The sequence below is a fragment of the Prionailurus bengalensis genome, chromosome X, assembly GCF_016509475.1.
Source record: "Prionailurus bengalensis isolate Pbe53 chromosome X, Fcat_Pben_1.1_paternal_pri, whole genome shotgun sequence".
In the NCBI taxonomy this organism is placed as follows: Eukaryota; Metazoa; Chordata; class Mammalia; order Carnivora; family Felidae; genus Prionailurus; species Prionailurus bengalensis.
The window spans coordinates 28,576,376-28,588,497 of record NC_057361.1 but is presented as its reverse complement, the minus strand read 5'-3'; the positions used below and the strand labels follow the sequence as shown (position 1 = coordinate 28,588,497).

The 12,122-nt window shown below is 37.0% G+C and overlaps 1 protein-coding gene across 6 annotated transcripts in view; it reads left to right on the top strand.

The window, feature by feature from the left end:
• Positions 1-12,122, top strand: part of DMD (dystrophin) — a 2,018,590-nt gene that overhangs the window by 349,029 nt on the left and 1,657,439 nt on the right. For all 6 annotated transcript variants that reach the window (XM_043570319.1, XM_043570321.1, XM_043570317.1 and 3 more), the window contains exons 3-4: positions 9,876-9,968; positions 11,596-11,673. In XM_043570319.1, coding sequence (XP_043426254.1) covers positions 9,876-9,968; positions 11,596-11,673 — 171 coding nt within the window. The remainder of the gene's footprint in view (positions 1-9,875; positions 9,969-11,595; positions 11,674-12,122) is intronic.

Genomic DNA, 12,122 nt, shown 5'->3' with positions numbered 1-12,122 from the left:
TGTTAGGAAAATAAGCAAACTACCACATAATTTATTCAAGTTCACACAGTTGGAAAAAGAACTGCAATTAAATAAAGGCCTATTTGGCTTCAGATGCAATATTCTTTAACATGTGACTATATGAATCTCACATGGAAGACTTTGGATAAGTGACTGGCATGTTTGAGTGGATCTCTCAAGAAATAAGTGCACTGATTGCCCAGGTAAAACTTTTCCTATTTCTTTGATCTCATTTATTCCTCATCAAGGATTACCATTTAAGGATTGCTTTAAATATATCTATATTTTGATCTGTAGTCTTTCTAGGTTTTCGGTGTGGGGTATTGCGTTTGTTTTTTTAACGGAATTAACATTAAAAAGCCATATCTTCCTTATACCTTAGAATAAATTCTTCATTTTAAAAACTTGTTTTGGTCTCTAGAGCAGTATTTACCAGATTTATTGAGGATCTCACTGCTTGGCATATGGGACTCCTGAACGAGTTAATAGAATCCCCCATAAGACTGATATCACAGTAAAAATTTAGGACATTGAAGAATTTTCCTAATGTGCATATGTAGAATTATCACTGTGTTATTATCCTTCAGTTACTAATTCAACCTAAAATTAAAAGCAATTTTGTTCGTAGGCTGTGTAACTGCATCTGACCTTCAGAAACTTCAGGGGAAAGAAAAAGAATAATTAGTTAAATTATCCCCTACTTTATTGAAAGATTGTGAAAATGAGCAAGTAAAATTTATGTCACACTGACCCTGAGTGGCATCATGGTCATAGAAGCCCAGCCCAAATAGTGGTTACAGTGTAGAGAGTGGTTAAGAAATCTGGAGATAGACTGCTTGAATTCGAGTTGGTATCTACCACTTTTTCACTGTGTGGCTTTAGTCAGGTTACTTATGTTCTCTGTGCTTCAGCTTAGTCATCTAGAAAATGGGAATGATTTTAATTGATTGTTGTGGCAGTTAATTAAAATAATCCCTGTACAGTGCACAGAATTGTGACTGACTTAAATTAAGCACTTAATGTGTATTACTCATATCTTTGTAGAACATAGGAGGATGAATCATATGAAATAGCCAATATTAAACCATATTTGACTTCAGAATTGTAAGTTTCATATGAATCAACCTATTAGAAGGAAATGGAGTTATAGTGGTGACAGAAGCTCTTACTTAAATATTCTGCCCTCTGTGACTTTTGTCCTTTCTGTGGGTCTCCTGTTTTCTTGACTTGGCACTGACTATTGGCAGACCCTCCTCATAGCCATGGAAGAAGAGAGAATGAATAGTCCAAGGCTCACTTCCTAGTGGGTAGGGGCAGGAAATGATTAGGAAGAGGCTGTAACTTGTCATGTAATTGTCCACACAATTGCAATGCAGTACAATTGAGAAATTATAAAAATGTTAATTTTATAAGTAAGTTTTAAACTTATTAATTAAAGGCATCCTCAGAAGGTCTCCTCCCACTGGATCTTATCGAGGTTGAATTCTCCTGCGTCCCTCTGTATTTTGCCTGGAGCTAAGTGCCAATAGTTGGCCTTTCTCTAGTGAGCATGTCCATTGTGTTATAGCATTCTTTTTTTTTTTTTTTTTTTTTTTTTTTAAGAATCAGAGTGTTATTTAGATGCTTTGAAATGAAATGCTTCCTCTGGGAAACCTTATATTGTGCTTTTTCTGTCACAAAAGCTACTGTTGGGATAGAATATAACCAACCCTCCTTTCCATTATTAGCTGTCTCAACCTTAAATCCTATGTTTATGTGATTTAATAGAGAAATCAAATTTAACTTTCAGAATTTTAACTTTATAGGGCATATTTAAGGGTGGTATAAGAATGAAATCTTGCCATTTGTGACAACATTGATGAACCTCGAGGGTATGATGCTAAGAAGTAAGTCAGACAGAGAAAGACAAATACTATATGATTTCACTTACATGTGGAATCCAAAAAACAAACACAAACAAACAAACAGACTCCTAAATACAGAGAATAGACTGGTAGTTGCCAGAGGGGAGGTGGAGGGAATGGACAAAAATAGGTGAAGGGGATTCAGAGGTACAAAAGTTATAAAATAAATAAGTTAGGTGAAAAATATGGCACAGGGAATATAGTCAATACTCTTTTAGTAATGTTGTATGGTAACAAATGGTGACTACACTTATTGTGGTGGGTAGTATAGTAATGTATAGAATTGTTGAGCCAATATGTTATACACCTGAAACAAATGTAACATTGTATGGCAATTAAACTTCAATAAGAAATTTTAAAAAATTAAAGGCAAAATAAGATCATGAACTACAATCATGGTTTGTAATGTTACCATATATTTAAAAATAACTATTTTTACATTAAAGTTATGTCTAGAAATGTAAGATAGAAAATTCCTTACCGTAATGATACTACTTTTTCTTTCGAAAAGCCTGGTAATTGAGTTAGCACTGACCTATTTAATTTACAGATGAGAAAACTCAGGCCTAGTTTAAGAATTCAGTTTCATTACACACCATGTTAAAGACAGACCTGATCAGACAACAAACTATGCTAACTTTCGGTTAAGCACACTTTACTTTTGGGTTTCTAATAGACCATTTACAGATAATGACTTGATTTTCATTAACTATTGTTGGGGCTCCTGTAGAAAGTTCTAATGTGAAATCTGGTTGAATCTTTTCTCGTGTACTTAATAGTATAGTATACATATTGGATCCTAGTGATTATGTTTTATAAAGACTTCCTGCCAAATAGCATTTTATATTTGGAGAGATTGTAAATCTATTATATTATCAAACTTAGCTCTTAAACACTTCTTAGCTCCAAGGAATAACTTGGATTTTTCTTGATTATCTTTGTATCCCAGATTTTAGTGCTTGATTATCTCTGTATCTCAGATTTTAGTGCTTTACCTGGTATATAGAAGTCTTTAAAAGTATTTGATGTTAAGGAATAATGAATAATATATATTAATTTTCAACTGTCAATTCCCACAGAACATTCCAGGACTTTGATACCCTTTTTGTAGAATAGGAAATGTCTCAGCGATACATTTGACTCTTTCATATGACCTTACCAATGATAGAAATATAGGAGACTTGGGGAGGAACACTTGGGTTTTTATTTATTTTCTGACATGGGCATCCCTGACATTGATCCCTTGTCAAAGAAAGTTTGTTTTCCTGTCTGGGGTGTTGTATGTCTGTGGTTTCTTCCTCTAGGTCCACTCTTTGCCTTTTCTTCCCTGCGAGGCTGACCTCTGTGGACCATATCAGCAGACTTTCTTGTCCTCTGGCTTCCAGTTGGATTTGACTAATGGGAGCATTTACAGGAGGTCCCAGAGAGAGGAAAGAAAGACCAGGGCATTTATTAACTTCAGGGTGGCTGCATTCATTTGCCTGCTGTCCAAGCTCCTGTCAGGTGACTCTGTTAGCTCTCTCTTTGTTGAGGGACCAGTAACCACTCTTTCTTTTCAATCCTGAATCTAGGAGTGATAATAGCCATTCTCTACTACCAGTTATGGTGGTTTCTTTATTCCCTGCCTTCATCTTTGTAAATCGTCCCTTATTAAACTCTCTTCAAGTTACCAAAATCCTGCTAGGACCCTGTGACCCATAAAGCAAAGTTCTATTCTTCACCTCCAGGTGATGGCATTAACAGGAAGGAGGAAGCAGAGAATGTTATTAGAGATTATTAATCATTTTCTGTGCCAGGCCACATGTTGGACACCTTGTAATTATGAACCATTTAATCCCCATACTAATACTTTGAAGTTGATTCCTTCTGTTACTTTGAGGCAAAATTTATAAGGAGAATTATGGAAAATATGGATTATTTGGCTTAAGAATTTTGGAACAAATTCATGATAGCTGACACTTATTGAGTATATCTTATAAACAAAGCACTGTTCTAAGTGCATTTAAATCTTCACAGGATTACCACAAGTTAGGTAACAGTATTTCTTTATTGTGTAGATCAAAAGGTAAGGCACAGAAAGCTTAAGTTATTTGCTCAATATCACGCAACTGGAGCTATGGCAGGACTGGGGATTTGAACCAAGACCTTCTAGGTATGAAGCAAACACTTTCTTTTGACATTATCATACCTTCCTTTTGTTTTGTAAAACAAATTTCATCAGTGCACCTTTTTTCTTTTTTTTAATTTCCAAATTCCCTCTGCCTCAACCTGGTATCTTTCAGTCATTAGTCTCCTAAAATGAAACACTAAACCAACATTGTTTTTCTGTTTTTAAGAGACTCCTTTCAATGCAAGATTAATCTGTGGTACTAAAAGTCAATATAGTGGTCATTATTGAAGGGGCTAGTACACAGAAGGGGGTGTGAGGAAGCTCCGAGGATGCTGGTTGTATTTTATTTCTCCATATAGGTGGTGAATATGAATGTGTTCAGTTCATAAAAGCCAATTGAGCTAACTCTTTAGGTATGTGCATTTTCCTATATGTATATTACACCTCGATAAAATTCTCTTATAAAATACTTTTTAAAATTCATACTTAAAAAAACAATCATCTATGAAAACAACCTATTTAGACTATAATGGGTTGTAATAATTTTATGGGAGGTGATCAGCATCATCCACCAATACATTTTGAATTATTTTTACCCTTCTTTTTGGTGTTCCCAGTGTTTTTGGTATTTCCAGTATCTAACGATTTGTAATCACAGAGAAGTATCTTGATTTTCTGACCAACAGAGATGTCCAGAGGCTGACCTTTCTGTAAGCAGAAGGCCATGCTAAATAACTCCTGGGCTCTTTACCTCTCATTGGAATATTATATTGATCCCTGTGTATTTTTCAGTTAAGGGATTGATAACAACTGTGGAGAATCAGAAGTTATTTAAATGTTTTCACAAATCCATTTCTGTCCCTTTCAATTTTTTTTCACTTTGATTTTTTGTCACTTTGTTTATCCCACTTGCTAATCAACCTGATTTTTTTTCTTTTGAACCTTGTCTGTGCATCTGTATTTCTATATATCATACTGACAATGATCAGGAAGCATTATTATCTCATTTTATAGTCCTTTCATCTTTTTATTTGGGTTAGCAAGGAAGAAGACAATATGTAAGTGAATGCAGTAAACTGCTGAGTAATATCAAAAGTTCACCTTTTAAATAAAATACTAGTCACGAAAGGGATTGAAGACAGAGAGCCGCAGGGTCATATGGCCCAAAGAGAGTTTAATGTTTTGTGTGTTTTACAAAATAATTTTCATATACTTGAAAGCCATTACAGATAGGGAATTTTAATTTTTTTTTTAACATTTATTTATTTTTGAGACAGAGACAGAGCATGAACGGGGGAGGGTCAGAGAGAGGGAGACACAGAATCTGAAACAGGCTCCAGGCTCTGAGCTGTCAGCACAGAGCCCGACGCGGGGCTCGAACCCACAGACCACGAGATCATGACCTGAGCCGAAGTCGGCCGCCCAACCGACTGAGCCACCCAGGCGCCCCAGATAGGGAATTTTAAAGAAATATTACTGTTTTCATGACATAAATGTCACTTGCAACAAAAAGACATGGTAGATGTAGAAGATGAAAAGGGAGGTAAACAAAAGATTTAATGAAAGGTAACCTAAAGAACAAAAAGAGAGAGAGAGACAGAAGGAGGGAGGGAGAAGGAGAGAGAGAGAGAGAGACAGAGAGAGCTAGAGAGAGAGAGAGAGAAAGGGCTTGAAGCCTCTGAGTGCCATCCACATTTACCAGTATTAGTAATAGAATATAGAGTGACATATTCTATCCTTGACTTTCACTCTTACAAGGGTACCAAACTAAGAAAATCAGAGTACACTGTATGTGAGCTCTACATTTTCTAGTAGACTCAATAATGTACCAGCATTGTATTTAATCTGGGATTTGGCCAGACAGAGAGAAGTCAAGGAATAATTGAACAATACATAACAAAAAATCCTGTATTTATTGAGTGCCTACTATCTGCCCAGTCTGTATACCACAGCACACTGTTCCATTTAAGCCTCAGAAGAGTGCTCTGAAGTGGTATTATTTCAATCTCCATTTAAACAGAAGACCATGGGGGAGGGGAAGGAAAAAAAAAAGGTTAGAGAGGGAGGGAACCAAAACATAAGAGACTCTTAAAAACTGAGAACAGGGGCGCCTGGGTGGCGCAGTCGGTTAAGTGTCCGACTTCAGCCAGGTCACGATCTCGCGGTCTGGGAGTTGGAGCCCCGCTTCGGGCTCTGGGCTGATGGCTCAGAGCCTGGAGCCTGTTTCCGATTCTGTGTCTCCCTCTCTCTCTGCCCCTCCCCCATTCATGCTCTGTCTCTCTCTGTCCCAACAATAAATAAACGTTGAAAAAAAAAATTTAAAAAAAAAAAAACTGAGAACAAACTGAAGGTTGATGGGGAGTGGGAGGGAGGGTGAGGGGTATGGAGGAGGGCCCCTGTTGGGAGGAGCACTGGGTGTTGTATGGAAACCAATTTGACAATACATTTCATATTAAAAAATAATAACTAAAATAAAATATTATTGCAAAAAAAAGTATATTGTGCTTCAGAAAGGCTAAGTCACTTGCCTGAGACAGCGAAGCTAGTGAATAGAGGACTTGAGTTTAAAAGTCAGCTATTTCTGCCTCTCAAAACTGTGCTACTTTTACTATATCATAGCTGTAATGTTACGGAATGAGGATTTGAATCTAGGAAAGAAATGAAAACCATCCAACAGAAATGAGATGTTTTGCTTTCCCCGGGGTCTTTATACCACAGGAAAAGTAAGAGTGAGCACCTGAAGATCTGTGAAGTTACAGGCTAAATAGTGTACATTTCATTGAGCATCACTTTAATTAGACCTAGAAGAGGAAATGTCACTCGTAAGTGCTTGAAAATACTTTTAAAACGAACATTAATTCAGAGAAGAAGGTAAAATCCCCATGAATTCTTAACATAAAACATATGTGTTTATAGACATTTTGAACCTGCTGTCACTGCCTAATTTATACTGCCAGACCTGGGGTAAATTCATTCCATCTCATCTGCTAGAAGGATGCTTTGATGGAACATTCTGAGAAGCACTCTATTAGAGAATGTGGATATAACAAATAGAAATTGGATTTCAATTATGATACTTTAGTATATCATTTATCGTATGAGTTATGAAAGTTATGTATGATAGCTAGAGCTTTTTCTCTGTCACCTCATTGCTTTCCAGGTGCCCCAAATAGATGTGCCTGGAGGCCTCTGATTAGCCTACAGTCCTTCACTCCCTCTCCATTTGTTTGCTTCCAGTTTAAAAGAAAGAATTATAAAACACCTTGGCCTGTGTATATGAGCTTGGATCAAAGCAAGATCCCATTTGCCTTGTTTTGACCTCTGTCTGGACTCCTTGTCCCCAAAGCATAAGCTTTATAGTCTTTATGTTGTGGATGTAAGATGATCCTTATGGCCTTGGGGTTCATGCTTTACTCTGTGCCTGAATACTTACCTGATTCCCTGTTCCTGCCCTTCTTGAATAAACATCTTGCCACCCACATCCTTCCTGGTTTGACAGACTTTGTTATCTATCATCTATCTATCTATCTATCTATCTATCTACCTACCTGTCTATCTATCTATCTATCTATCTATCTATCTATCTATCTATCTGTCATCTGTCTGTCTATATATCTATCCAGATACATATTTTTTAACAAGAGCAAGTATCTTTGTCAGGTGAGTATATATTTTTTTTTCTTCAAAACTTGACACATTTCAGTGTGCAATATTCTTTTTGTCGATAAGTTTGGAAGCCACTCACTTCTGAAATGCATCTGTAAAGTTTTGCTCCTGGATGAAACAAAAGAAAAGAAAACAAACAAAACAGCCAACAGCATTTTCGAGGCTTCGTAGAGCTTCAACCAATTTGAAAGCATGCATTCATTTTCTTTTGCTTATTAGTAGAAAGCTTTCCTTAAAGTTTCATAAAAATGGCATGTTGTTTTGAGATTTACTTGCACATAATGTGTAGTCAAGGTGTTTTTAAAAATTTCAGCACATTCATATTTTTATGTTGTCTTCTTTTCCCCTGAAATTCTTAATCAGAACTATTAGAGGAGAATTTACAAATAATAGCTTGCAGTTATCTTTGTCAAAGCATCTCTGTGGCTCGATTTTCAAGGGTGGCCGTGGGACTGGTAGCCTTTTTGTGGGGGATCTGTGTTCTCATTAGGTGGAACACCAAGGTATTGACAGGATTTGTCATTGACATGGCTATCATGCAGTAAGGAGAGCTTGAATCCTATGTCTTTAATCTTGGAAACCTCAGGGATGCCCTTTGCCTGGAAACTAAAGCTGCCCTTTGTTTTTCTTGACCTGTGTGAAATGTCAGGTTTGCACGCAATCGAGGAAGGCTTGAGACAAACCCACTCACATGGAAAGTAATGTTAGACGCATCACCTGACATTTGTGAGGAAGTATTTCATGGTCCCCGTACTATGGGCGTTCCCACAGTTATATGTTCCTGGGTCCCTTTTACTGATTCTGTGTAGTATTACCTTTTGGGAATATTTGTTTTCCCTGCTGGACTCAAAGTTCTATAAGGGCTGGGGTCATGTCTGGCTGATTTACTAGTGTATGCTCCTGCATCTAGCTCAGGTTTATTTTTGCTCAGTAAACATCTGCCACTGATAAATTAGGGCTTTCTAGAGAAACTGACTGATGAAAGAGATGTGAATGATTTCATAGGAAGGGATTTTAGGCTTTCAACCAGAAAAAGAAAATATTTGAGAGCATGACAGAAAAATAAAATATTTGAAAGATAATCAGATGGAAGGAGGATAAGGCCTAGAAAGCAGGGTATGATAAACTAAGAAGAACAAGCCTCTCAGGAGTTAGACGGATCCAGACAGAATTTTGGCTTTACTGTCTTGGAGTTTTTGTGACAAAGGACCACATGTTCAATCTCTTTGTCTTGTCTCTAAGATGAGTATTTTAGTGCCAGCCCACAGCTATATCACAAAGATTTTAAGATCCACTCATTTAGTGAATTGTTTTTCATGAGCAGTTGCTACAAAAATTCCAGATACTGTGAGCGGTTATTCTTTTTCCTTCAGTATAATTCCCAGGTAAAGAACTGAGGAAAATAGATGCAAAAGTGTCACAGGGCCATTTCAACTCAGTTAAAAGCAGATATTTCTAACATATGAGCCATGCAAGATGAAAATGGATCATTCTGAGATAGTTTCCAAAGTGTATATTCAGAGAGAGCACGTTCTAGGTGCAGGATGGTGGGCCCTCTATGATAGAGGTATAACAAACAGTTAAATTTTAAGCACCTGCCCAGGGCAAATTGTATGTGGTCTGTTTCTTTGTGTGTTTACCTCTCTCTCCTTCATAGAACTCGCTTTTAAAAAGTTGAGTTAATTAGACCAGTTAGGCTACAGATAATCCAACTCACCTTATTAAAAAAAAAAAAAACAATTTAAATAGATTTGACCTAATGATGATATATTGCTTTTTTGTTTTTTACTTGGAGGTTCTCTTTTCATTTTTCACCCTTGGCAGATTAAGAATTAGATACATTACATATTCTTTTTTTTAATGTTTATTTATTTTTGAGAGAGAGAGAGTCAGAGCATGAGTCGGGGAGGGACAGAGAGAGAGACAGAGAGAGAGAGAGAAAGAGAAAAGGAGACACAGAATCTGGAGCAGGCCCGAGGCTCTGAGCTGTCAGCACAGAGCCTGATGCGGGGCTCAAGCCCATGAACCACGAGATCATGACTTGAGCCAAAGTCAGATGCTCAAGCGACGGAGCCACCCAGGTACCCTGTTACATGGCATATTCTTAACCACAGCTTTCAATTTTAAAAGGCATAATCATGGAAATGGATCACTGGAAGAGTGCTTGGTTTAATTGGGTATATTTCATGTTTCAGTTTGGGAAGCAGCACATAGAGAACCTCTTCAGTGACCTACAGGATGGGAGACGCCTCCTAGATCTTCTGGAAGGCCTGACAGGGCAAAAACTGGTACGTGAATTATTTCTAAGAAAGTTCACATTAACCTTAGGGGAATTTACTAAGAAAAAAGAAATTAACTCAGTGTAGTTTTACTCGATCTAGTAAAATGCACTAATTTAATAATTACCGATTTAACTAGTAGTAGAGGACCTATTCCTGAATAAAACAATATTCGATATTACTTTTATTTTGGCATACTCTATCCTATATAGAACTAGCAGGTGACATTTTTCAGTAATGTAACTTACGTTAATTAATAGATATTACTTGCTCATAATATTGGGTATCTTTGTTATTGAATGTCTTTTTATAAGGCTTTTATTCATAATGATCTTTTAAGTTTCAGTTCATTTTTTTATTGTGACAAGAACATTTAACTTGAGATATGGAAAATGAAGAGTTGCAAGATGAGTAAATTCCAGAGAACTGCTATCCAACACTGTGCCAATGGTTAATAATACCGATCTTCCTTGACTTACCATGGGGTTATGTCCCTACTAATCCATCCTAAACTGGAAATACAATTTGAAAATACATTGAATATACCTAACCTACTGAACTTCATACTTTAGCCTAGCCTACCTTAAACATGCTCAGAACACTTACATTAGCATACAGTTGGGGAAAATCATTTACCATGAAGCCTATATTATAATAAAGTGTTGACTGTCTCATGGAATGTAATGCTGTATGGAAAGCGAAAAACAGACTGGTTGTATGAACATTGGTTGTTTACCCTTATGATTGATTGCATGGCTGACTGGGAGCTGTGGTTCACTGCCCCTGCCCAGTGTCACCAGAGTATCATACTGGGTTATCACTAGCCTGGGAAAAGATCCAAAATCAAAACGTGAAGCACATTTTTTGCTGAATGCCTCTCACTTTTGCACCATCATAAAGTCATGAAATCCTGAATTGAACTATCATGTTGGGGACCATCTGTAGATTTACTGTGTGTTTACAAAGTTCTTAAGATGTATATTTCATTTTAGAAGTAAATATGGTAGGCATCATAATGGCAGAATTTCTAAAACTCCACAACTGGATAAATGAGTTAATCCACATACTGTAATGTACTGTGCAAATGTCAGTTTCGAAATTATAGGATCAGATGGTATTTGGGGGATTGGGAGTGAGGGTTATAGAACCAAGGATTATTGAGGTTTTGAGCTTCAGTGATGAAGACAGTTAAGGTAATGTTGACAAAAATAGTTTGTCTTAATCCTATTTGGCATTATATAATCTTTATAGGCTCAAGTCTCTTTTATACGTTCCTTAAAAGTGTGGAAATCAACTCGCTTATCTACCTTACTAATAAACCTTTATTGCAATGTTGTTTCTCTTCCTGGTCATGCTGTAATCCCCAGCTGGGCTGCAGAATGAAGAGATGGTAACCAAAATAGATTTTTTTTGAAGAAAAAAAAAAGCTGTCATTTTTTCTTGAGGAGAGGTTGATTCATGCTAAGAAAGTCCTATGACAAGGACAATCAACCCAGAGCACTTAAGTGTATTAATGCCTCACAGCCTATGTTCATTTAAAATACTCAAACTTAGAAGTAAAATGTATAAATTGTTTCATTTCTAGTAGATTGTCCCTCTCTGCTGGGCAGTAAACATTGTTTCGTTTTGTTTTCAGCCAAAAGAAAAAGGATCCACAAGAGTTCATGCCCTGAACAATGTCAACAAGGCACTGCGGGTCTTGCAGAAAAATAATGTAAGTGGAGACCTGGACAGAGTCTGGATACCATGAGACAGCATAGTTAATGTTTGACTGAGGGCTTTGGCCCCAAATGCAGGGAGAGCTTCTCAAGTTCTCTTACAAATCACAGTAGTGGTTATAACGAGTATGCGTTCTGGTTCATGTGCGGCTGCTGGTGGCTAATGTGACTCAGCAAGTAAATGTACCGAGTCACAGAGGGCAGGGAAGGGTGTGACTCAGACCCGATAGGGCACTGTGTGTTGTTTTCAGATTTTACTTGATGCAGTTATATCTGAAGGACGTATTCACTCTTTTGGTGAACCTCAGTTTCTTAGAGTAGTGTTCTGTGCAGCAAATGGCTTTTACTAGGCTGAGTATTATTTTCTATGTATTCAAGTTTGCTTGAGTTAAGGCAACATTTATTAGATACCACACCCACGTATGAAAGTTACACAGAAAAATCA